This window comes from Desmodus rotundus, chromosome 5 (assembly GCF_022682495.2).
Source record: "Desmodus rotundus isolate HL8 chromosome 5, HLdesRot8A.1, whole genome shotgun sequence".
NCBI lineage: Eukaryota > Metazoa > Chordata > Mammalia > Chiroptera > Phyllostomidae > Desmodus > Desmodus rotundus.
Window position 1 is genome coordinate 137,872,447 of NC_071391.1, and position 26,197 is coordinate 137,898,643.

The 26,197-nt window shown below is 47.4% G+C and overlaps 3 protein-coding genes across 22 annotated transcripts in view; 2 read left to right on the top strand and 1 right to left on the bottom strand.

The window, feature by feature from the left end:
* EHBP1 (EH domain binding protein 1) overlaps positions 1 to 7,636 on the top strand; it is a 370,181-nt gene extending 362,545 nt beyond the window's left edge. For all 13 annotated transcript variants that reach the window (XM_071221562.1, XM_045189390.2, XM_053924179.1 and 10 more), the window contains 2 exons: positions 6,270 to 6,384; positions 6,600 to 7,636. In XM_071221562.1, the coding sequence (XP_071077663.1) occupies positions 6,270 to 6,384; positions 6,600 to 6,690 (206 nt within the window). In that variant the 3' untranslated portion in view covers positions 6,691 to 7,636. The remainder of the gene's footprint in view (positions 1 to 6,269; positions 6,385 to 6,599) is intronic.
* On the bottom strand, positions 5 to 12,396 carry LOC128780863 (uncharacterized). 7 transcript variants are annotated; one of them, XM_071221564.1, is made up of 4 exons: positions 12,329 to 12,396; positions 11,866 to 11,970; positions 7,631 to 7,790; positions 5 to 6,073 (listed from the first exon to the last, which is right to left on the bottom strand). In XM_071221564.1, the coding sequence occupies exons 2-4, from the start codon at positions 11,913 to 11,915 to the stop codon at positions 5,915 to 5,917; spliced, it is 369 nt and encodes a 122-aa protein (XP_071077665.1). In that variant the 5' UTR covers positions 11,916 to 11,970; positions 12,329 to 12,396; the 3' UTR covers positions 5 to 5,914. The 7 variants fall into 7 exon arrangements, 4 of the variants coding, with proteins under 4 accessions (XP_071077665.1, XP_071077666.1, XP_071077664.1 ...); XM_071221565.1 differs by lacking the exon at positions 12,329 to 12,396 and adding an exon at positions 12,103 to 12,314 and having other exon boundaries at positions 11,866 to 11,935; XR_011651255.1 differs by lacking the exons at positions 11,866 to 11,970; positions 12,329 to 12,396 and adding an exon at positions 9,680 to 9,791.
* Positions 11,791 to 18,651, top strand: OTX1 (orthodenticle homeobox 1). Of its 2 annotated transcripts, XM_045189394.3 has the most exons (5): positions 11,903 to 11,970; positions 12,329 to 12,395; positions 13,910 to 14,110; positions 14,985 to 15,136; positions 16,427 to 18,651. In XM_045189394.3, exons 3-5 carry the CDS (start codon positions 14,014 to 14,016, stop codon positions 17,243 to 17,245), a joined length of 1,068 nt encoding a protein of 355 aa, XP_045045329.2. In that variant the 5' UTR covers positions 11,903 to 11,970; positions 12,329 to 12,395; positions 13,910 to 14,013; the 3' UTR covers positions 17,246 to 18,651. The 2 variants fall into 2 exon arrangements, with proteins under 2 accessions (XP_053780160.1, XP_045045329.2); XM_053924185.1 differs by lacking the exon at positions 12,329 to 12,395 and having other exon boundaries at positions 11,791 to 11,970.
* The last annotated feature ends 7,546 nt before the right edge of the window (positions 18,652 to 26,197 follow it).

A 26,197-nucleotide genomic window follows, 5' to 3' on the forward strand; every position in this document is an offset into this window, starting at 1 on the left:
ACTGCTATGGTGTAGTGAGGTGTGTGAAATGTCAATTGTCAAGAGAGATTTAAAGAGTGTAATACACTTCTGGTCTCCCTAGGTGTGGTCTGACTAGAGACCTACAGAATTTGCAAATAAATGCCTTAGAATCAAAAAATGTTAGTCTTATCAAACCTAAGGACTTTGATTCAGATAGATAATCATTAGGCCTGCTGTTAAACACAGAACTGTCTTAACTTTTGTCAGTAAGCTTAAATGTCAATAAAATGGAAAATATAAGGAGTTAAATGATTTAGTTACATTTTACTATGCAATTTAAAGTTTTTCACTGGGAAGGTTTGAGAAATATTTATCATTTTGATTCTTCACATTCAGACTCTAAATTTTACCTTAATATTTAATTGATGTCAACACTGAAAAATGGCACTATCCAGTCTACTATAGTTCTTAAGATTCCAACTCCTATTAAATGATTATTCAGGCAAAGATTGGCATAAGATGTAAATGAAACACTTTCACACTTTTTTCATAAAGGCTTTAAATAAATTATGTACTAAATCCTAAGCATGGTTCATAATATCAGTAAACATCGCTAGCTTAACTATGGCATATACTAATAAGATTTTTAAAAAATTATTGGGTGTTTTAGAATGCTATTCTCCTTATACTTAGTTGAAAATGTTTCATAGTTAAAAATGTCTGTCTGTTTAATAGCTAATCCTTTGGGCTCTGTAAAATGGACCTTTTGTCTAATCAATGCAAATTGATTTTCCTATTCTATATTGACCTCTTAACCCATTGACTGTCCATGGTAATTTCCTTCTTCACCTGATAAGGTACCTGATTTATAAGAAGTCAATTCTAATTAGTTCAAAAACTAGAAATTTAAGTTTGTAAAGGGAAGGCAAATGTGAAACCATATATTTTAAAAACATTTTAATTAATACTGTTATTAGATAAAATACATGCTATTTATCTAAATAGTGTCTTATACATTTATAGAAGTTTTATTTTTAATTACTTTTATGGCCCATAATCTCACTTGACAAATGTGACTAACAACACTTATATATCCTCATTTGGAAATCCGACTTATTTTAAAGGTTTCAGATAGCTATTTTCCTTCAAGTGGCAATCCAAATGCATCAAATTATACCACTGAAAATTACTATAAAATTTGTCAAAATTATCTAAGAAGTTCTATGAAACTTGCCATTGAAATAAAATGTACAAGTATAGTAAATGGTATTTTTCATCTGTATGTAATTTTTGTAGTCATTCTTTAGTTTTTAAGAGATTGTAAATCTAAATAGTGAAAGGTAGGTACAGCAAATACTGTTTATATGGTATATATATGTGTGTGTGCAATTTAAAATGTATGTGTATATATAGTATGCATAATATATAATTCATTATGTAGTTTATTTATAGATTCATTATACATTCCACTCAATACATAGAATTAAAAAAAATTTTTTTTGCCCATTCCCTCAGGTGCGGTAAGTTAAATCATCCCTAAAATACGGCTTGATACAATACAGTTGACTTTTAAGACAGATATTGCCTCTATACCAAAACCAATATTATTACAAAATACCATCTTAAAAGGAGGGCAATGACACATATAAAAGATCCCAGTTTTATTGGGGATCCTATGCCTACGTACCAGACATACAATCTTAAATAATATAACATTTTTATCTGCCTGCACTTCTTATACATGTGGAAGACCAGTAGAGAGCCATATTTTTTAAGAGGGGAAAAAAATAACTTTTTCAAACTCTGTTTTGTTTTATTTTTAACTAATACCATTGTTTCATATGTGGTCGTGCCTTAAATCTCTCAGCCAGTTTCTGTTGCTGCTTGAGAGAAAAAAAAAAGAGAGAGGGAGAGACTTGGAGGAGAGAAACAGCCTGTTGATTACAAATAAAGACACTTTCTTAGAGAGAGGCCTGTCGCACTAGCCTGGGCATTATGAGAACTGGGCTGACCTTGAGAGACACTGACCACCGAGATGGTCAGCTCTGAGCCAACCCTTAGAATGGACATGACACACACGCATGTACAAACACCACAGGAAAATACACAAACAGGCAACACTAGTTGGTTTTGCTTTGCTTTCCTTTGTTTTAAAGTTCATTCCTCTGTTCTTTCTCACCTCTTCTATGTAGTAGTCATAAGATGGTTTTTGTACTAGATAAACTAAAATCTTTTCAAATAAATCTGCTGAAACCATTCACTGGGAGAGAAGCACACAATATTAATAGCCACAGCACATTGAAAGAAATATGAACAGCTCGGTTTGAGAGCAAAATAATAATAATATTATTCACTACATCCATTCTTCTGAGAATCAGTACTCACTTTGGCCTGCTTTTTTACCTTTTTTCCCCCTGAGGTGTTTTTCATAGCAGGAGTTTCACTCTAGTGAGCTAAGTTATAGGATCCCTTAAGCTAACAAACATTTTTCAGATACTTTTCCTATAGTTATTTTTGTTCCAGATTATTTAATGCCCCCCTCAGGAAAGATAAATTCATTTCTGCACACATTGGGGTGGGCTTTTAGAAAGTGGTGTGTTCATTTTCTGCACAAGAAATGGATCTTCTCTAGGATTTTGTACATCTTGATTTATTCTTGGCTTAGAGTTTGAAGTGGGTGCTCTTCTAAAGGGATTTATGCATAGGTTCACTATTTTTGTAGTTATGGTTTATATGATAAGCTTTTTATATTTAAAATCAATATGTAATCCTGTGGAGGAGCTTATCCCCTAAAACCCCATTTGTAAATCTATTTTAGCTTTGTTGCACAGCACAACCACAGTCTTCCATAGATTGATTAGGTACAGTGGTAGAATCCTATCAAATGGCCTGCTCTGATGATGATGCAAACTCTTTCAGGATTGCTAGTTGACTGGAACTAAAGATAAGACTTGACTGCAATCCCCCAATGTGCTCTTTACAAAACTAGTGTTAATTTTCATCAAAGTGCCGGCTTATTTTTAGTGGCAAGGTGGAAGGTTTACTACAAGAACTTATAAACTCCTTTCTATGAAAGTGTTTATCTTTTGCCTTTTTTCCAAGGTAATTATCAACTTCAGCAAATAAACTGAATCAGGGAATAAATAATTGGTCCTATATATAAAAAAGAGTTTTTTAAATTAACAAAACAGTTCAGTGCACATGGACATAAACAGAATGTCTTTATTTCAACACTTTGGCTCAAATGCAGCATCAAAACTTAATCCTGTTTGTTGTGAGAGGATATGGCTTTTGTAGCAAAAGTACCCTGGAATCTTTAAATTAATCAGAACGCACATTGTAGTCTGTCCAAGCCAAAGTCGGTGCATCTAGCTAGCTGTGACTAGAGTTATAGGTGAATAATACTTTCTTAAAACATGTAACAGGTAACACATAAACTTACATACAGATTTTTAAAACATGATATTATGTCTAGATGAAGCCATGTTAAAAAGGAATTTTTTAATTTTTAAGTTTAGACTTGAACATACAAATGTGACTCTTGATCAGTTTTAAAGGTATTAAATTTTTTTTAAAAACCATCAAGATAATTTACTTAATGTTCCGAACTAGCATTTGGATAATTATGTGTGTATATAAATTTACTCCCATGAAAAGCAAATACAAAGAAAAAAACAGTTTTCCTAATATAAAATGTGCTCACTACACATAGCTATTTTCTCTGTAATTGACTATTTTATAGATAGATATTAATATAGTAATAACAGATTTATTATGAAAAATCTTACACATTTATGCTGGAACATATTAAATCAACATGTCAGTTAAATTTGAAATGATGAAAAGTACTAAGATATTTATAACTTTAAAATGTTTTTGTTACAGTTGTGGGAAATTGAGTTTGGAAAAAAGTTAAGATTTTTAAAATTACTCTATTTCAGGGGTTAAAAATGTTTTAGCTCCTATGTATATTGTTAAAACCTTATTTTTTAAACATTAAGGAAATCTTGATATTTATGATTATTACTTAAAGCCTTAAAAATCACTGGTCAAGTGCAGGGAAAGGATAATTTAGTTAAGAAATTATGTGTCTGTTGTTAAAATTCTATTATTTTTAAATTTTTTATATTTTTCAATTTAACTATAGTTTTTTAAGTGTATGGTGGAGAAAATTTTCCAGTTGTAAAACACTTATCAAAATGTTTTTGAAATAAAGAATTATAAATTAAAGCTTATAATCAGAATGATTTCTTGTTGGAATGTAAAAATTGGTAGTCATCAAAATTAGCGATCTTAATAATTATAAAATTCAGTTACAAATCTTTTATAAATTTAGCAGGTTTTTCTCTGAGTTAACATTTCTAGAACTACAGTTACCTGAAATCAGACTAGATGACCTTTAAGATCTTCCCAACCTGAAGAGGTCTATTAATATATCTGCTGTATAGAATGAGACTGGTGAAGAACAAGAACCAGATTAGAAAATTGTCCAGCGTTCCTGAAACTCAGTAGCATTTTAATCCAAAGAATAAAATTATGATAGCTAGGGCTTTTCTTTAGTTTTGCTGTTTCATTACTATTTTAAAATTTGGGAGGGTTAGAAAAAATACCTTTCCATGGTAATAGTTTCTTTATTCTTCTCCATACTATAGAATATTTTTTTAAGTACAGTTGTTTTTTAAAGATTTCTTTTTTATGAGAATGCAATGTGACCGTTTATTCATGTGATGTTTTGTATTGAATGTGGATAATTAATATATGGCATGTTTCATATATATGTATATATGTTTTTGAGCTTATAATGAAAGGAATAGTGATAAAATTGAATAAACCATTTTAGCTTCTTGCTGCTATTCTAACCTTTATTGCATGATGATGCATCTAATTTTTAATGTGTAAATACAAGATAGAATTCCCTCTAGCACCATTTGCTTTCATAAAGCTGCTGAGCAGTTTGCTGTCTTGAATAAATTTTGCTTTGGAGAGGGTAGGGAGGATTTGAACCAGCACATTCTTGTGTGGTTTCTGAAGATTCACATGGTAACCAGCGGTGTGCATTGTTAGGTTTATCTGAATAAGCACCAGCCATGTGAGTTTTAACATGATTGCCCAGGGCAATGGAGAGAAGAGAGAAACCCGAAAGGATTGCACTTCTTTCTGCTTTTTTGGAAAGTGCCTTTGCTGGGGGAGGGGGCTGCATGAGTCAGTGGACATGGCTTGCTTTATTTTTTTTAAGTTGGTGTCCTGTTTCCCTCTAGGTCCTCATTTGTTCTGCTATCTGCCTCATCATCTACTTCTTCTTTTCATTGTTTACCTTCCTAATGAGGGAGGCGGGGTAGACTGGGGGTTGATTGACAGCGACAAGCCCTTACAGTCTGGCCAGAGAGCAGTTGGCTTTGGTTTCAAAAGTGCTTTAAATGTTCGATTAGGTCCTGTTTTTATTAAACCAAGCTGCTGCTCATCTTAAGGAAATTATCAGACCAGCAAAGATTACGAAATATATTCTTGGACTCTAAAACCAAAAAACTGCCCCTGCCCATGGAAAAAGGCACTGCCCATCGGATTTTCCAACCTTTAACATGGGGTTTCAAAAAGAAGTATGTGATTTTTCCTTTGCAAAAGTGCTTTGATTTGAAATCCCCAGCCAACCTCTCCAAAAGAAAACTGGCTGTGATGCGATCGAGAGCTGCAGTGTAATATTGCAGAGCAAATTTATTTTTTACTTCAAAGAAAAATGCTAATTAGCCGATTCACTACTTTTAAAGTTATTGTGAAGCATATGGCGCCCAGTGTGAGATACATCCAACTGCTAAAATAGAGCGAAGAGGAAATTAGCGAAGAATGGGCTGTATGGGGTGAGCTTGGGGGTGGGGGAGGAGAATAGGTTCTCAAGCAGATTCTCTAGCCTTTTCAGAATGATTTTATCGCCCATCTCTGCTTCCCGCCTCCTCATTTACCCACATCCCCCACCACCGAGCCTCGGGCAGACCTCTTCCGGGCCTCCAGCTCTCCCTCCCCCACTTCGCCTGAAATCAGGTGCGCGCCTCCGGCTGGCCACTGGCTCACACCTGGTCGCCTTTTCTGGTTCCAGCTCAGCCATAGCCATCTCCATCTGCGGGAAGTTTTAGAAAGCAGGGTTTTAGAGGTGAAATTGTTACTGTGACTGCCAGACTCTCCGCAGAACACTAGCTAGTGGTTCTGTAATATGGTTTGCGGGGAAAATAAAAGGAAACTGGAAAAGGCGGGAAGGGGAGGGCGGGGTGTGCAGAGGTCCTGCGAGTGGATGATGAGCCTCTTGTCCTCTGCAGACTGGCAGAAGACTGAGGCCCAGAAGCGACGTGAGCAACTCCTGCTGGATGAGCTGGTGGCTCTGGTGAACAAGCGCGACGCGCTCGTCAGGGACCTGGACGCACAAGAGAAGCAGTGAGTGGCTGTGGGGTCGGGGTCGAGGCTCTGCCGCCTGCTGAGGGGCCCAGAAGTTTTAGGAAACTTCAGTCTAGAGGTCTCTGGTGGGCCGGGAAGCCTCCCGCTGGCCCCTTGATGCCCATACTCTCTGGGACACGGAGTGCGGGGTGAAAAGGGAGTGCCGGTTTGCCCTCTATGAAGAAAAATAATTTTGTTTCCTGTTCAATTTCCAGGGCCGAAGAAGAAGATGAGCATTTGGAGCGAACTCTGGAGCAAAACAAAGGCAAGATGGCCAAGAAAGAAGAGAAATGTGTTCTTCAATAGCAGCGGGACCAGACTCTTTCCCAACATTTTAGTCTTGGGTCCCCAGACCAGAAAAAGTCAGACGTGTTGTTGATTTAAAACTTTTAACTTTTTGTTTGGCTGGATTGTACTTATTTACCACCACCACCACCACCCTTTTTCCTCCTTTTCAGATAATATATACAATTTTAAGGATTTATTGAGTGGGTTAATCATTTCCTTGAAATTATGTGAAACAGATTCGCACAGACACCTTGTGAGTGATGAATATTGGGAGTGTTCAAGAAACTGTTCGAAGAAGAAAGAAAAGAACACCCTACCCTCATTTTTTGATGGGAGGAAATTTGAAAACATTTTTTTGTTGTTAATAGCATAATGACGGTGGGAGGGGGGTAAGAGGGGGGATAAGAAAAATGTCATGAATGATTTTTTCCAGTCCTGCCATATGTAACCCTAAATTTTATAGTTAGATCATATTCAATCTACTTATTAAACTGTGTTCTATTTACCAGTGGGATTTTCTGCTGTTGTTTTGCATTTCACTGTAAGGATAGTGGAGTTCCTTTCCTCTGCTTTCCTCAGAGGATGGCCCTTTAACATTATTAGCCTGAGACAAGTCCTGTGATTTGAAGGTGAGCTGTGAGGATGGGACTAATTGACATGCATCAGTTTACAAAGAGGTCTTATCTTCTGAGAATGCGCCATCTTTCCCTCTGGATAATTATTTATTACATCTAGCTTGGTTCCTACATTTTTTGGGTCTCAACATTGGCTCAAGAATGCTGTTAATATTTATTCTGTATTGATAAAAAGTATGTCTTGCCACTATGAGTAAATCCCCCAATTAATATTTTCTTCTTTTGCATAGCACTGTCATTTTTGTGTGTGAAAATGGTTATGTTTATTTATTACAATACTGAGGTCATATATAAATTTTCAATAAAAGCAGAAACTTTCTTACCTTAAACACTCTGCCACTTCCTTGCAATGAAAACGACACTGGTTTGAAGTTTGTGTATCTGTAAGACTTTTCATGTGGGAAAAAATGGTCTCCTTGAACGCAGGGCAGAATACTGGACTGTATTTGGAGCTGAATAAGTTTACGCCATCCCGGAGGGGCCCTGCTGACACATGAATTCAAATTGAAAAGCATTTAGTCATATTTTCTTAAACAGTGTAAACTATCTTTTGTAAAGGATCATCTGTTAAAGATTTGAGGAAATTTCTGATTCCACAGCCCTGAAAAAAATGCTAATATCTTGATGAATTTTCCACGTTGTTATTTTCAGTTGCATTCAACATTCAACTGAAGAGCTATGATTTCTGATAACTGGCTAGTCTGTAGGTGCTGAAGTAAAAGGAAGAGGGTTATGGAGGGGGAGTGAGTGCATGCAGGTGTGTGTGTATGAGATGAGGGAAAAGGAACTTTCAACAAGAAGTTTTGAGCAACAGAAATTGGCGATTTTATGGCAGTTTCCCATCACTGCTCTAGAGGGGTGTTTGAAACAAAGAAGACTCATTCAACAAGTCTGGAGACAGAGAAAACAGTCCACCAGCATTTATACTTGTGCCTCGGTCACACACGTGTACGTACATACAAACATTTATACATACACACACGTTCCATTCAAAAAGCATGCAGCCGCCTTCAATGGCCAGTCTTTCAAAATGAAAATTAAAACTTGGTACGGTAGAGTTTCTTCATGCAAGGATTTTAAGTTATTGAAAAGTTATCGGAACTCAATGAAATCAGGTATTTGCCCTCTGTATTAGAGCAGGAGAGCAGAGCCGCTCTCCGGGGCAGCTCCCAGAAGCCGGCTCGCAGCCCGGGGAAGCCGGCGGACCAAATCGCCCGCCCAGGGCGGCCTGGGCTTTGGGCGACCAGCGTCACCCACTCCGTTGCCGCTGCATTCGGGGAACCTTCCCTCCGGAGAAGCCCCACTGAAGGTGGCTCCCCAAGGCGCCCTCGACCTGCCAAGCCTCAGATCTGCCTCTTCTGCCCCAGGCCCGGTCCTCGCGGGGTTTCCATGTGGGCTGCTTTGTGGCGCCCTCACGCCCCGCAGTGGCGGCTGCGCGTGGGCCCCAGGGACTCGCCGGGTGGGGCCCGCGGCGAGGGCGCCGCGTCCGGATTCCAGCGCCTTGTGCCCTGAGGCCGCCCCCCCGGAGCGCAGGCGCGAGCCCAGCAATTCGAGAGGCCGGGAACCCGAAAGCCCGCGCTGCGGCTAAAGGAGCTGCGGGCCCGGGGGGTCGCCGAGGAGGTGGAGCGTTGGCAGCCGGCTGGCTGGGGCGCAGCCCTCGGCCGCGTTTAGAGCTTCCGCCCCCTGGCCGGTGCCCCTCGGCCCCCGAGCCAAACCCCTCCCCCTGTCCCAAGTGTCCTCCGGAGTCTGGCCCGGCCTCGAGGTCACCTGGATGCTGGATCCGGGTTCCGGGGCCCAGCTCTCACGCCTCCTCCAGGTCGGGCGGGTCTGGGCTGGGTCGACTTGCCCTCCCCCTACGATGCCCCCTCTTCTCCGCCCCGCGAAGAAGGCCGTTGCCGAAACGGTCTCGGCTTCTGGCCCAGCATCTCCCACCTGGACATTTGCCTAGCGACGGCCGCGGCAGTCCTCTACACCGCGAACAAGAAACTTTAATCTCCTCTCTTCCCCTCTCCTCTCTTCTCCTCTCCTCCCGCTCTCCTTTCTTTTTCTTCTCTTAATCCCGGGATTTTATGGGTAGAGCATTAAGAAAACTCGCCGGCAATGTGGGATTAGATAAATACTCTCATTAGGGGCGGGGGTTGGGATCGTGCTACTTGATACCTCCCAACTTCCCCGAGACCGTGGCAGCATCTGCACCCGAGAGCGCCGGGCTCCAGCGTGGCGGGCCCTGGGGACCGCCTGAGCACATTCCAGCGCGCACAGCCGCCCCACCTCTCCGCGTCGGATCTCGGCCCCGCGCTGCAGCTGCAGGCGAAACGGGGCCGGACGAAGCAGGAGCCCGAGACGTAGCGGGCCCGGGGGAGGGCACGCACCTCAGGCCTGGGGAGCTAACCCAAGCTCACAGCGTGCAGGCCTGGGCTGGGGTAGCGCTGGGCTGGGGGCGCAGATGCTTGCCAAGGAGCTCCCCAGGACGCCCGCATTCTCTCCCCCCACCCCCTAAACTTGTTCGCTCCAGCCCGCGCCTTTTCCCAAAACTGAAGGAGGGGGTGTATTTCGTTTCTTTCTTTAAACCTCTGCACCATCCAGGTTGGGGGTAGGTTCCGAGACGCGGGCCTCGCTGGCTATATACCCCGCCGGGGCCTGCGCGAGGCTAAGGTGTGTCCCCGCCCGGGTCAGCGCTGCGCTCTGCGCAGTTTCTTTTCCTTGTTAAGCTTTTCTTTCTCGTGATTTTTCCTTTTCTTCCGTTTCTTTTATTGTTTTCTCTGTGTGTCTTTCTCTCCCTTTTATGAATGGGCCGCGGTGTCTTTGTTCTGGAGAGAAGCGCCCGTGTCGCTGACTTTTGTGAACCAGAGAAGGATCTTGTAAAACCTCCCTTTCTCCTTCACACTCCCCACTCCCACCCCTCCTTCTTGGCCCCTTTGATTAGCTGTTCCCTCATCGTACAAAAAAAAATGTAATTTCGTTGGTCTGGCGGCCACTTTCTTTGAACATTAGCTCGCTTTCAGCTCCAACTTCAATTAGAAGGAGTTGATTTTGAGAGATCAACAAAAGAACCGACCAAAGCCTTATTAAAGATCCTAAGAAGATCTCCCGTGTCCTTTGAGAAGCAGTTAAGGAAACAGTGTGCGCTCCATCATATTCTGTTACCGTATTTTATTCGGACTCCAAAGGAAAGTGTCGCTTGGGGGAGGGGGAAGCACTTTGATGAGCGGCGGCCGGGGCCCCTTTTCACTCAGCGGGCTCCCCCTTCCCTCTGCTCTCGGCCCCGCGCCCGGTCCGCTGTGGGTTCCCGACCCCGCAGCCCGAGCAGCGCCGGCGCTCCCCACCACCATTCGCCCGGCAGCTCCTTGACTCGCCCTCACCTCACGCCTACTCCAGCCCAAACTTTTCACTGCTCCCGTAGGGGTGGAGGGGTGGAGGGATTAAGAATATGGGGTAGGAATTCCTCGAAAGGCAGTAAAGTAGTGCCTAATATTAAGGAGGAGGTGTCATTTAAAAGAACTGCCTTGCTTAGTATTGGGCCGAAAACATTTTTTTTAATTTTTTTTTTTTTTTTGCGCTTTGCCAAATCCACTCAGGTCTATGTGTCTCAGAAGTTTGTTCGGCTGGGAAATGGGCTTCGCCAGTACGAACTATACGGGGAAATCGCCTCAAGGAGGCTCTTTCTGTGGCAGGAGGGACAGAAAGTGAAGACGGGGGCCTGTGGCCACATTTTCCACCGGACTGTCCCTGGTAGAAGGAGACTGGGAAGGAGACCGAGATAGAGTATGAAAGAGAAAGTTTCCTATCAAAATCTTTCGATTCAGAAGTAGAGTGTGTGCAAGGGGAAGGGGACGCTGGGCTGCAACATTGCAGAAGAAGAGTTTAAGATCTGCAAACACCCTTCTTGGGGGTTGGGAACCCCTGGAGACGCCGAGGAGCAGGTAAGTGGCGGGGCCGCGCCCTGTGGGTGCTGTTCCCGAGCGCGGGAGTACTGAGGCGCCGAGGCGGGATCTGCGCACCCGGAGCTCGGCAGAGTAGCCTGTGCCGGCACGAGCCGCCCGCGGCATCCGTCTGCAGGTGGCGACACGGTGGAAGGCGCCGGGGACCGCGGCGCCGCGCGAGGGGCTGAGGGCCCGCTCTCCTCCAGCCCGCGGCGCCGAAGTCCGCGCGCCCACAACCCCGCCGCCCAGCCGGGTGGCGCGCCGGGGAGCGAGGGAACCGGTTCTCCCCCTCGCCTCCTCTCTGCCACTCCCCCCAGGGCGCTGAAAGGGCGAGAGGAGGGCGGGGGCCCCAGGGCGGCCTAGGGACCCGCGTCCCCCTCCGCGGCCAGGGCTCGGGCGCAGCGCAAGCCTGCAACGCCCAGCTCTGTGCCGCGTTCGCCTGCCAAGCCCCGGAGTTAGCGCGCGACCCGGGCGGGGCGGGGCGGGCTGGCGGGCTGCGCGGGCGGGGTGCGAGGGGAGGGGGAGGGCGGGGGCGCGCGGAGGTAACCCGGGGCTCGGGCTGCCATTGCCCCGCTCCCTGTCACTCAGCCCGCGCGGGGCCGGGGATTGGCAGCCTGTCCCCGTTACGCACTCACCTCGCGTTCACATACCCAGGGAGGGCAGTAGAAAGGTGATCAATCTTCATCAGGCTACATTTCCAATCACCTAAACAACCGAGCAAGACAAGCTACTCCGACAAGGTAAATCGCTTGATTTATTTAGTTTGCAAAGTGCCTCTGCAGGACTTCCCCAGCCCCCACCTCCTCCACGCTGTACGGAGAGTGCAGCGGCCACCGCGAGCCGTCCCCCAACTCAGCTCCTCTCACTCCTACCTTTTCCCCTGGGGCCCCTCGGCGCGGTCCGGGCGAGGTACTGTCTCGGGAGCTTGTAGGGCTTCGCAAACAAAGTGTCTGCAATAAAGTGAAACCTGGAGGGGCACGCACAAAGCCAGTGGAAAGAAAGGAGAAAGGAGGAGGGAAGTTGGGGGAAGGAAGAAATCCGGGGGTCCTAGACAACCGCCAGCCCCGCGGGTAATTCCCGTGCCGCTCTGTTTTGCAGGTTGGCTGCCCGGCGGGTCGGTGAGGGAGCGAGGTAGATGGTGAGCAGCCCCGGCAGCTGAGGGCAGGTAAGGGGAAAGCCGCGGGGCCGCTGGGGCTGTGGTTGCGCGCGGACTGCTCTCACCTCTCCCTGCTCAGATTCGTCCCCTCTCCCCGGGTCCCGGCAGGTGGGCGGGGCAGGGGAGCGGCCGGGCGCCCCTCCCGGGGCGCGGCGGACCCCGGAGCTCCGCTGCGGCCCTGCGCCCCCGCCTCCTCCGAAGTAACCGAGCTGAAGTTCTAAGTTTGAAGAAAGTCTTTGAAACTCACGTTGCAGCCTAGCAGAATCGCCTCGGCTGTTTCCCTTTCCTCCCCTTCCCTGCAAATTGGGTTCCCCAGCCCAGGACGTGGGTCCCAAAGGGTAGGAACGGGAGGCCTCTTTAGCTCTAACTTCTCTCCCTGGACTCCCTAGCCCGGGTCTCAGGCCTGCGCTGAGTTCCCACGAAGCGGGATGAAGCAGCAAGTCTCCTGGGACTCCAATCCACTCCCCTAGCACCAACTCCTTGCTCCCGAGAGTAGTGCCTCAGGTTCGGGGCTACTGGGGAAACCAGGCTGACCTTCCAGCCCGGGGCAGCGCGAGCCACGCCGCCGAGGCCTAGTTCTCCGGTGGCCGTAGGGTGCCGGGGCCGGGAGTTCAACTACTAGGGGAGACAGGGAGCGCACGGAACCTGCGGCCCTCAAGCCTCCCAAACATGCGAGAGCCCTTGGGGAACTGGTCGGGTCACCTCTCAGCCCTCGCCCGGACCCTATTGTCCGCCACCAGGACCCGCAGAAAGAAGAACCGACTTGAGTTGGTGTAGACAGGCCTGAGGCCCGGGAGGGGCACCTCTAACCTAGGGCCGCGTCTTAGAACCTCATTGCTACAGTGGCCCCTTCTGCGTCTTCTGAACGCCTCTGCGGCACCTGGGTCTGTAACTGAGGTTGGAGCGTAGTTGAATTTCGGGTGAGCAATCTTTCAGCGGCTGAGCACAGAGAGGCCAACTGGAGGGGTGGCTGTGGTCTCTGGGGTCCGCACCTAGCCTCTGAGACCTTTGGAGGAACGTACTCTCCTAAGTGGGCCATGCTTCCCGGAGAGGTAATCTCTACCTTTTCGTCTCGCTTTCAAAAAGATTTCCAACAAAACGAAGCAACCCCTCATCCTCTGGGCAGCCTGCCGCCCAGGGCGCCCAGTGAACGTTTGCTGGTGCAAATGGTGCCGGCTCTCACCCCACGAGAATTTGCTTAGACTTGGGACCTTGTACACTCCGCAGTTCAGGCTCTGACCTCCCCAGCGTGGCCCTGCTTTTAACCTCTCCCCACTCCTAGCGACACCCTACAAGTATATTTGGCCCATTCTAACCCCGAAAAGAAGTAATGAAGATCCAGGAAAGTTTGCTTTTCAAAGAAGTCTTGGTCTTTGGTCTAAGGCCTTGTAGAGCCGAGCTGACTGCCCTGTGCAGAGTGTAGCCTGTGTCCCCTGCCCATCCCCAGGCTCCTTGCCTCTGACAAGACCAGGAAGCCGAGATGGTTGCGAATGATTGTTTCCTTGTGTCTCTTGTCTCCATAGGCCGAGTCCACATAGGAAACAGAGCTTGAAGGACTGAGCGGTGGGAGCCCCGCACTGCGCCAGGCCCCCTGGATCCGTCGGGGCGCCTCCACACGGCTGTTAGCATGATGTCTTACCTCAAACAACCCCCATATGGCATGAATGGGCTGGGCCTGGCGGGGCCCGCCATGGACCTCCTGCACCCCTCCGTGGGCTATCCTGGTGAGCAGCAGCCCCTTGGGGACAACCAGCCTCTTGGGTTTGAGCACACACTTTGTAGCTTTGCAGGCCCAGGGAGCTGGTTGCCTTGACTGTTTATAATGCTGGGCACAGGGCGGGATGGTGAGGTGGGCCAGGGTGGTGGAAATGGGCAACGTGCACCCTCACCTGTCTCTTGTTGTGACCCCACCACCCATATAGGGATTCGTTGTCCATAAGTGGCTTTTTTGGGTGTGTGCATGTGTGACTCCCTTCCTTTCCCCCCAACATTGAACGAGGAATCTAGACACTTGCCATGCCCTGGCAGAAAGAGCAGAACTTCCCTGATGCCAAGTGACTGGCTGAGCTGAGGAAGGGGGTTCTCCCTCCCTTAGTTGTCCTCAAGACCAGTCCTCTGCACTAGCTTTTGCATTGCTGTTGTGGATGGCTTGAGAGGTATTCTGGCTTTCTTTCCTAGCTCCCACTTTTTCTTTCACTCCCATTTATTCCCTCAGAAAGAAAAGTGTTTTCCAGGTGGTGTGTCTGTGCACCTCTTTCCCACTCTCCAGCCAGGGTGTGTGCGTGTGTGTGCGTGCATGCGTGCGTGTGTGTGTGTGTGTGTGTGTGTGTGTGTAAGAAGGGAGACAGCATACTTTCTCAACCTCCGAGAGTCAGGGAAGGGGGCAGCCCTGGAGTCTTGATACTGGGTCGAAGTGACACTCATGCACTTTCTACCACCTGTGGCCTCTCAGGCTCGGCCTCTGGGGGAGTTTCTTTTGCTCGGAGCTTGGCTTTGTTTTTGCAACGTCTCAGGCCTGCGAGGGGCCTGTCCGCGGGTCCTCTGGCGCGGGTCCTCGTGGTCACTGCTGATCTGAGGCGCTCCTGCGTGTCCCCTCAGCCACCCCGCGGAAGCAGAGGCGAGAGCGCACCACCTTCACGCGCTCGCAGCTGGACGTGCTCGAGGCGCTCTTTGCCAAGACTCGCTACCCTGACATTTTCATGCGCGAGGAGGTGGCGCTCAAGATCAACCTGCCGGAGTCCAGAGTCCAGGTGCGCGCGCCGGACGCTCCAGGGTCAGGGTAGGGGCACTGGGGCTGGTAGTAGAGGGCCTGGGTGTGGGGTTGGTCTGGTTTGGGGTCGGGCTTACAAACTGGGCAGCCCCTCCCAGACACCCCCTACCCGCCAGCAGCTCTGGGCCTGGCAGAGGGGGCAAAGTTTAAGGAACTAACTTAGAGCTTGGGTTTGGCCCTTGGCCCCGGGGCGCCTTAGGTATCAAAGTACTTTTTAGGATGGGGGTGGGGGGAGGACAGACGAGGCTCTCCAGAAGGTAAATTGCCCTGGGGGTCCGACCATTGGCTCTGTTTCTTGGGCCGTCCCAGGACTTGGCAGTTTCCTTCCGGGTCCTGAATTCTGCCTCAGCCCTTGCCTTGCATCCTGGGGATCCTAGAAATGGAAGAGTGGAGCTTGGCTGGAGCCTCGTGCCCTGTCTGGGAGTGCGTTCCGCGGGTAGCGCCAGTTTGATTAGAGGCTTCCTTTGCTCCGAGAAGATGCTGAACGCAAAAACGGGCTTTCGGCTTTGCTGTTTCTGTTTTTGCGGTGAAAGAGCTCCGAAAATACTGTTTGGATTATAACGTAGAACTCTCCGCAAGGGCCCTTTCTTGCCTTCTTTCCCCGGAGGTTCGAGAAAGAACCAGGAACGCAATGCCAAGTACCAGGGCCTTCCAAGATGAGTGAGAACTTCATGACTGACTGTACTATTTGGTTCGCTACTCGGAGCCAAGAAGCCCAGAGAAACTCTGCCCAGGCTTCCTTCCCTAGTCTCCGGAGTACTGCCTCTGTTTAGCTTCCCGACTTTGCTCCTGCTCCCACCCCAACTCTCGCCCTGCCCAGCACCGGGCCTCCAGGGGCAGACTGGCTCCGACCTCAAACTTGGTGGCTGTCCCGTACTTCGCGGCCTGCTCTGTGCCTCTCCACTGTTTTCTGAGCTCTGGGCATAGAAGACAGGACCTCCAAACACAACACGGGCTGTTGGGGAGCAGCCAACAACAGCAATTTAGAGATGGCTGAACTTGCGGCTGGACAGAAGCATATGTTCTGCCCTAGGGCAGAGTTGCTTTAGGGCTGGGGTTGGGGCACATCCCTCTTTGGCCTGAGGAGGGTCGTTAAGAATCTGGATGGGGGAGGGTGGGGGAGCTGGGACCGCTGGGTCTGGGTCTGGCAGGGCTAGTGATGCGGAGGGGCGGAGGCGAGATTCTAGGCTGGGTGGTGGGCCCAAGGGGCGGGGGAGTAGCAAGGTCTACTAGCCTACTGACGAGCTCTCCCCCACCCGGGCTGCTTCAGGTCTGGTTCAAGAACCGTCGTGCCAAATGTCGCCAGCAGCAGCAGAGCGGGAGCGGGACCAAGAGTCGCCCAGCCAAGAAGAAGTCGTCCCCGGTGCGGGAGAGCTCGGGTTCGGAAAGCAGCGGCCAGTTCACACCTCCCGCTGTGTCCAGCTCCGCCTCGTCCTCTAGCTCGGCTTCCAGCGCTTCCGCCAACCCGGCGGCGGCAGCGGCTGCAGGCCTGGGCGGGAATCCGGCAGTGGCGGTGCCGTCGTCGTTGAGTACGCCCGCTGCCTCTTCCATCTGGAGTCCTGCCTCCATCTCCCCCGGCTCAGCCCCTGCGTCTGTGTCGGTGCCTGAGCCACTGGCCGCGCCTAGTAACGCCTCGTGTATGCAGCGCTCGGTAGCCGCGGGCCCGGCCTCGGCCGCAGCCTCGTATCCCATGTCCTACGGCCAGGGCGGCAGCTACGGCCAGGGCTACCCCACGCCCTCCTCTTCCTACTTCGGCGGAGTGGACTGCAGCTCCTATCTGGCGCCCATGCACTCGCACCACCACCCACACCAGCTCAGCCCGATGGCACCCTCCTCCATGGCGGGCCACCACCACCACCATCCCCACGCGCACCACCCACTGAGCCAGTCCTCAGGCCACCACCACCACCACCACCACCACCACCACCAGGGCTACGGCAGCTCGGGGCTCGCCTTCAACTCGGCCGACTGCTTGGATTACAAGGAGCCTGGCGCCGCCGCTGCTTCCTCGGCGTGGAAACTCAACTTCAACTCGCCCGACTGTCTGGACTATAAAGACCAAGCCTCGTGGCGGTTCCAGGTATTGTGAGCCCAGGAGAGGGAGAGGAAGAGAAATGAAACTACCTACGCCCTCCTTGGTTCCCGTCCTGTTGCTGCTGCACCGCCCGCCTTTGCCTCGGCTTCTCTAGACATGATTCTCATGCCCCCAAACGATGCCCGTTGCCTGCACTGCCGCCCTCATCTTTGTGCCCCTTGCTTGGGGGGGGGGCGTGCAAACCCGCCCACTCCTCGGAGGAGCGGACCGGTGCTTTGGCCCGGCCCACAAGGTCCACGCGGGAGAGCTGCGCCTCTCCCTCTCCGCCCCTGACGAACTTCTAAGTCACCCCTTTCCAGTCGTTCTGGACAGTTAGTATTCACTTGCAGCCTTCGGAGTGCTTCGCTCCGACTGGCTGTTTGAGCCCTACACTTTTATTTATTCTTTCCGGACCCTGGAGTCACTAACGGGCACGTGTCTGACCGTGGAGGGCACCCACACTGCTCCCAACCGCCCACCGAGTGTCCCTTCCTCCGCCCGGGGCCCCGCTCCCCGCTCCCGCCCGCAGGCCTGCGCGTCGCGGCTCTCCCTGCTCTGCGAGGGGCCGCGCTGGGGCCGGGCCGCGGGGAGGGGCGCCCCCGGCTTCGCACGCTCAGCCCCGCCCCGCGGAGCGCTGGCTCGAGCCTGCGCCGGTGTGGGAGCGCCGGCCAGAGTGGGGTCCGTTCCAGCGACCGCTTACACTCCTTACTTGCTGTTGGTTGAATGGAGCATATCTCGTTTTAGCGCCCGGGAAATAGAACTTTAAGATATATACATATATATACACACATATATATATAAAACAAAAGCAAAAATATATCCCTCTGTCCCCCTGCGTCTCTTCCTTAAACGATGGCGCTTTTAAGTTTTCAGTTGTCGCAAAGCTGCCCTGCCCTCACACTTGTTTCGTGTGTGTATTTATTGAAGAGAACCGTTTGGTTCCAGGAAGCCGGGCGCGGAGGACCGGAGGGCCCGGGAGTGTGGAGGAAGCGGCCGGATCCGGCTGCAGGGAAGGGGGCTCAGGCTGGGCTGGGGCGCGGGGCTGAGTCCACCAGGTCTAAGCACGGGGTCGCAGTTCCGGCTTAGAGACCAAAAGCGAAAGGGAAAAAAATGAAAATGCAGCGTTATGGGAAAACAAACCCAGGCCCCAACCCCCAGTTACCATTCCTCTGTCAGCTTCTCTCTCTAAGCTCCCCCCGCCCCGTTTTGTCTAGTGAGTTCTTAGTGCACCTTCGTCCTCCTAAATCTGCGGAGAGCCCGCGCCTGTGTATCAATTTTGGCTTTGGCCATTTCGTCCAGTAGGTGGGAAAGTAATTCGTAAATTTAATTTGTCCGATGTGAAGATCACAAATTACTTGTTGAAATGTAAGGGAGCCCCCTCCTTCCCTTTATCTACATTATTTCCCGAAAATAAATGCAGATTAATGAACGACTTGTCGGTGTGGCTCTTCTGATTCCAGCCCCCGGTCCGGGTCTGGGGAAGGGCAGCGCTAAAAGGAGGGACCCTCCCATGGTAACACCCGGCGTGTGGACGATCCGTGCGAAGCTGGAGGCCAAAGGGCAGGGCGGGAAGGCGTGGCCAGAGGAGCCCCCAGAAACGTCCTCTCAGGGAGTGGCCTCCGCTCGCGGTCGGTCCGGCCTCTTCCCCTAGGCGGTTTGACCCCGCACCCCCTCTCGCCATCTCGGGCAGAGACAGGTGTCAGGACTCAATTCCCCAAGCAATTCCTTTCTCTTTAGAGGCTGGAGCAGGAGCCTGGCACTGATTTCTTCACCCTAATTGCCTGCTCCAGAAAGGAGAGGGGGAGGGGAAGAGGGTCGGGAGGCGGGAAAGGATAGCTCTGTAATGCTCTCAGAGCTGAGCCAAAAAGGAAAAGAAAAAAAAAAAAAAAAAAGATCCAAGTCCTGCATGTTGGCAGCAGACAACCTTCCTTTCTGCTGAGCTGCCCCGGGTGGCTTTACGACGGCTGGGGGATCCGCGTCATTCCTTCCACGTGCTGAGATGTCCTTGTAAAGCCTCAGTCCCTTTCCAGAATTAGCCAAATTATCTTTGTTCGTCTTGTGAAGTTTAAAACGCAAACACAAAATCTAGAAAGTCGACAGTGACGCTTATCACTTTGGCTTGCAGCAGGGGGTCGGAAAGGACGGTTCCACCTTCCCCTGAGGGAAGACGGAGATAGGGGTGGAGATGGGGTGGGATGACCCCCGCTCCACACACACAAAACCCAGAGCCCCGAGCTCTCAAGACTCTGGCCTGAAACCTCTTGGGTGTGAGAAGCTGCTCAACTTTTCCACGGGCGGGAAGGAAATAAGGAAAAAACGAAAAGTTCCCCGTGAAGTTACCAATACACCCTAATCTTTTTATTCCGTGTGAGACCTGATAACACAACGCGAGGTCGGGTTTGGGGAGCGACCCCTCCCTCAGGTCCCGTGCGGGGCGAGGGCTCCAGGCTGCGAGCCCCGGCTGGAGAGGAGCCTCCTCGCCGCGTGCTCCCGGCAGACTCCCGAGGCCCGGCCCGGACGCCGCGTGCGTTCCCACTCTGACAGGCCTGTCAGCCCCGAGTCCGCCAAGGCCCGCTGGGGGGCGCAGCCGCGGCCTCGCACAGCCGGGCCCCGCGGCGCCGCCCCCTGAGGAAGACCCAGAGCGCTAGGCCGGGCCGCGCCCGCACGGGCTCCTCCTTAAATGCCCGGCCGAGACCCGCTTGCGTGACGCGCCGTGGCCCCTCGGGTGCGCGGTCAACACGTGCAGCAGAGGCTGGCCCGGCAGCCGGGCAAAGAAGCGTCCCGCTCTCTCCACACGGGCCCGGGCCTCCCTGGTGTCTGCTCAGCCGACCCTGCCTGACCCACCGCGGGCCGCCCGGGCTGGCGCAGCAGCTGCCAGTGCCGCTCGAGGCCCAGGTGCCAGGCTGCCCCCTCCTGCAGCCGGAGGTGCGTTCTGGGCGGCCCGCCGGTGCTCCTGGCTGCTCGGTGGACTGAAACCAGGAGACCCGGCTGTGCACCTGCTCGGACAACTGTGTGGTCCCCGGAGCAAGGTACCCAAAACCCAGGGCCTCGGTTTTGTCGCATTCGTTATTTGGCCCCACTGGTCTTGGGATGGTCCAGAACTTCACACTTTGGGTCGAAGAAGCGGGCATGTAGGTCAGACGCGTCGGGCGGCCCGGCCACTCCGCAGCGTCTAGAATCTTCGGCGTCTGCGTTCCTAGGCAGACGGGGACCGGTGGCCCGGCGCACGGAGGCCTGGCGGGAGTTCCCGCCCGGGGGACGAGGCTTCGAGGAGAGGCACGTGCTTCTTGCAGCGCCTTCCAACCTGTGCCGAGGCCCCGCGGCGCCGAGTGGAAAGCAGAACCTGGTTGGTGCACCTCCGGCCGCAAGGACGCGGGAGCTGGAGGGAGCGGGGTAGACGCGTGGCCCTGGCGGGGGAGGCCGGAGGCGGCCCAGCCGGCCAGGCCAGGGCGGCAGTGCTGGCTGGGAGTCGCCGCACGGAGGCAGCGGCTGCGGGAGAGCAGAAGGTCGCTCCCAGCTCAGCCACCTGTTAACCCGCAGGTTCTGCGAGAACCGACCTCAGTCCCTTCCGCTTCTCCCGAGGGAGGTTTGTTCAGTTTGGGTTTTAGTATTCCTGACACAACCGAAGCAGGTAGAGTGGCATCGGCTCAGGGAAATTTAGCAACTTCCGAACATTTAGCAACTTTTAGACGCCAACAGTGGTCTTTGAGTGCCTAACGAAATCTTCCTGTTTTCTAAACTCACGGCTTGTATTCTCCTTTCGTACTCTAGGGGCAAAGAAGTATGCCCGTAAGTGAACACGTATGAGGTGCTTCAGGGGGAAAGGATAGGTCATATTTGTGATTTTTTGAATTAAAAAAGTCTTAAAGCCATCGCCAGAGCACCAAACTAATTTGCTGAAGCTCTGAAAAGAGTGAGTGAAGTAAGTTTGTTGTAGAGCCTTTCAGTACTCGTTCATGGTAGCTAATGAGATTTCCCTAAATTTGAGTGTTTTTTTTTTTTTTTTAAGGAAAACATCTTTACACCTGAGAGGAGAAATAGGTGAAAAGACTCTGGATGTCAGCAAATTCATGCCTGCTACATTACAGAAACCAAAAAACTGAGTGGTTTCATTTCGTGTCAAAATTGCTAGTTTTTCATGTATTTTGTTCAAAAGAGCAGTTTCCCAGGAAAATTGAGAATTTTTTCACTTGTGAAAATAAATGACAAATTCACTACTCTGACAGAATTAATTGTTATTGATGTCATTAAGCACTGATAGGGACTAAGAATTTAGAGATAAAAATAGAACATATCTGATATATTAAATATAGTTAATGTATACATTATTGGTAAACAAAATCTGCATTACTATTCAAGACCAAAAAAAAAATCGTTTGGCTTCTGTTGCAGAGTTAATTTAAGAAAAGCAACAAGATAGCTTTATAAAATTCTTTAATTGAAACTGAACAACTTCTCAAGAAGTTACTGTATATTTTCCACACTTTTCTCTCCCTTCCCCTATACATTTTAGTGTCTGTAATGAGAATGAAAACAGCTCTTAAGTTTAACTAAGGGATACTTACATTCAACGATACCATACTTAAAGTAAAAACCACTAACTAGAAAACGAATGCTGCATAATTATGCATTGCTTATTTGACAACAAGAGAATTACTCCATTGTTTTTTAAGAAAGAGTAGTTTAATTAAATGTGTGGGTGTCTGGAATATACTTTTTGAAAAGGAGAAGCTTTGGGAGGGCTCTCTTTAGTATATGGTTCCTGAAAAATCAATTATGCCTCTTAACCATCCTGTTATTATTTGCTGATATCTGAAAAAAATATTTTTGTGTGTTTGGGGGGGAGGACATGCCATTTTGACATAATGATCTTTAATCATGCTTTTAAAATAAGTTGGATTTTACTTAAATTGGGTACAGTCTTTCAAAAGTTTTTAAAAATCAAAAATGTTTCCCAGAAAACTTCCAGTAATTTAGGTGAAATGGCAGTTATATAATATTGCCAAAGTTGAAACTGCTTTTAAGTATATCCATTTTTTTTCCCTAGGAAAAAAATAAGAGCAAGGAAGTGTGTAGTGTGCTCATAACTAAAATGCATATCCCTCTAATTATGAAATTATACATTCGTGTTTCTAGGACTATTACTTCAAATAAAGGATATGCTTAAAATATTTGAGGTCTTTCTGATCAAATAGGACAGGTTTGATTTAATTAATGACAATCCTTCAAAATTTAAACACTGAAAACCTATTGTGTTTCTAAAAATTGTGCTTCTACCCCCTTTAGGTAATTTACTTGTGGCTAATATAATCAAAGACACAAAATTCTAGTCCATTCCAAAGGTCATAAATATTTTGTTTTTCAAAGGTTATTCTCTACTGAACAGCTTACGAAAAGTATTTTAGAAAATTTTTAAGTGGATTATAAAGTTAGCATTTAAAAAACTTGAGACAATTTTTTCTAGGATCAGAGTATAAATGAACAACTAATTTTGACATTTGGGGTAAAATTAATTTAAATGTAGGAACACATGGTCTCTGATTCAACAACTTGGTGTCTAAAGAGCTCATGAAATATTTTTAGGACACAAATATTCTTATGCATGTTCAGAGCTCTAAATGCTTATAAAAGATACCATTTTCTGCCATAGACATTTAAATAAAGGAACATACTATCTTTTTAAATTTCATTAAAATTTTTATTGTGAAATAATACATACAAAAGAAAGCATAAAACAATATATACACTTTAAAGAAAAAGGAAAATTGCTAGAAACAAACAAAAAATTCTCAAATACTTGGAAAACAAAATTTGGAGTTGATTGCAATATCACTGTTTAAATTTGATGTTATATAAATTATGTCTATGTTTTAGGGATTTCCATGAGTCCTTTAGAGTAGTGGCTGATATAGGGACACCTTTTTAAGGCAGAAAAATAATTAAAATAATAGGATATAAAAGTTCATAGGCCTTTGAGAAGGCCATAGAATTTCTCTTTTGATGGAAGTATTGTGCTTTATGTTTATTTATATTTTTAATGAAGGGGCACCAAAATAGTGTCTTCTTGTTTCCCAAGCATAGATATTTGATCTCATCCAAAGCTATATGGCTTCAGCTCTTGATGTTATTACTGATGACTCTTAAATCCATATTACTAGGTTAGACCCCTCTGTTGGACTTCATGTACATATACATTCACTGAAAAGAGGCTGTTGAAATTTGGCTCTTAGGAAGTTAATGATATGCTTTAAAGTGATGGAGGAAGAGAGGGAATGGATGAAGTATAGATGAAACAAGGTTAGTCATGAGTTAATTGTGGAAGCTGAATGAGGATGCATATAACTTCATTATAGTATACTTTTATATAATTTTTTGCAATAAAAAATATTAGTTTGCAGAAAGTTTTCACAGTGTGTAGAGGGGGAATTGAGCTTCCCATGCTTTGGAGCTTATATGATATTACTCACATATATTCTTTTCTTTATCTGTTCTCAAGTCTTGTGAGGTTGGTTTGTGTGAGGCTCAGAGTGGTTTGGTTATTTACACAAAGGTTACATGGTTGGTAGGTGGCAGAGCTCGGTACTCAGATTTTTAAGAAATCTTTGATTAGAATTTATTTTATGCAGAATTTACTCTGAGGCCTTAAGTTTTTGTCCCCTTTCTTCTGGGATATCTATTTCTTCTGTGCAACTTCATCTTCTGGTTTAGGAACAATCATTTTCTTTTTTTTCCCTAGAAGGATCCTCTCAGTGTGTCAGGGAGAGCTCATGGTATGGGTTCATGCACCCATGAGCTCTCTGAGTTCTGCACCACATCTTGGGAGTTTTGTTCACCTGGATGTGCTCAATGACCAGATAATGTACATCTAAACCCTTAACCTCAGCACTACTCTCTGTGTTTTTAAGCATGTGCAGCAAAAATTCAGCCCTCTTTTAGGGCCACCAACCCTGTGTGCAGCCCTACTATTTGGCCTGGGCACACCTGCCAACTCCACCATTGTAATGACAGAATGACACACATTGTTTTCTATAAAGTGACATCCTTCAGATGTGCATACCCTTGATGGCGTGGGCAGTTTCATTAGTGTTCTAAAGGGAATGTGAAGATTTGAGCCTCTTGATTTTCAAGGTTTTGTGCCATTTCCTGGATCAAGTGAATAATGAACCATTTTCAGAGGTTACCTCAGGCCGCTTATTGGAGGAGCTGGTACTCAGTCTTCAAATTCAAAGCTCTTTTGGCTATAAGAGCTACCTAACATATATTCAAACACATTAATTCTAAAAAAACCCCTTCAAATCACTTGAGAATCAGATTACCAGATAGATGTCAATAAAACATGCTTTATCTAAGTCCAAGCTGTAAAATTTGAGTATTGGTAACTGAAAATTGTTTCCTGGTACATTACTACCTTTATGTTTCTGGGCATCATCTCAGTCTCATTTTTGAGTGTTCAGAAAAATATTAACTGAGTATCCAATGAGAAGACTAGTCCAATACCAGGTCTTTTTATCTCCCCTTTTAATTTCTTATTAATTTTAGTTCCTTACTAATGTTTAATTTCTAAGTAATTTTAAAATTCCTTACTGGTTCGTTCATTTTTATGAGTGGTATTTTTTGTTCTTGGCTAAGCCTTTTTTGCTCCTTAGAATATTGCTTTGCTACATTTAGGAGTGCTAATCCAGGGAAAGTTGCATAAACCAGATATGGATTTGAGATTAGATTAGTATCTCTGTATATGAGGCTTAATTTATTTGTAAATAGATATTTAAACTCTTACTGATCCTACCAAATCCTTGTTTTTTTAGGGTATATTATATCATTTAGAAATCACATCACTGTATAGATTTAGAATTCTTTTATTAAAAAGCAAAAAGTAGAATTCTTGTTTAAATTTTATATTTCTTTAGTTTTTAAGAACACTCGATCTCATGCTTTTATTTCTGGTACTGGCTTCTTAAGTCTTGCTCTTACCTGGAGTAAAAAAATTAAAAGTTCTCTGTTCCTGTTTAATGTTTGAAGAAGAAAATATCTAGTATATATTTTCTCCCTGTCTCTCCTCAGTAGAGGCATAAACTTTATCGCACACTCAGATCTGCATCTGATAATTCCTGCCTGCCTTTTTATTTGTACATTTTGGAACTGAGATCACCTCCTCTCCCACGATTGTATTCCAGTCTGTAAAATAACTAAACCTTTTATCCCGAGAGAGATTATAAGTCAGTGGGGGTGCTAGTGCTGAGAGGAGCCTAAGAAATAGGACCAAGGTTTCCTATACAGCAGGTCCTCGAATAACATCATTTTATTTAAAGCCATTTTGTTATAACATTGATGAGATGATAAGATATTCACTCTTGTTTATATCAATTAGTCTGTGGTAAAATTGGTTTTGTTTGTTTTATGTTGTTTCTCTTAAAGCCACAGAACCTAGAACAAAGATAAGTGAGGACTTCCTGTACACCCAGATCTTGGCACAGTGCCAGACACAAGGTAGGTCTCAATAGTGTTTGTTGAGTGAATGAAAGAATGAAATCCAGTCATCAGCCTTGAAACAGATTTAAGTGTAATTCATCTCAGATCTGTATCCTTTGTGGTATTCAAAGTTTTAAATGGATTCAATTGCCTGTTTTCTTAATCTCTTTTAATCACCCTTAGAATCAAAACCTTTTTGGATACTTCTCACTGTTATACCTCTTGTTAAATGTAAAGAGAGTTTTCAAAACTTCACTCATTAAAATTTTAAGTATCAAATGTATTTATAAGTTCATAAAATTTATATGTACATTTTATCAAATGTACATATCAACTTGACACCAAGTGACCACTACTGCCAAGGTCAAGGAATATAACATTATTTTGACCCCCAAATTCCGTGAGTATTCCTTGCCTGTTACAATCACTGCTGTTTCCAAGCGGTAACCACTATCCTTTCATTATAGTAATTGTTTTCTTGCTTTCCTCTTTTAACTT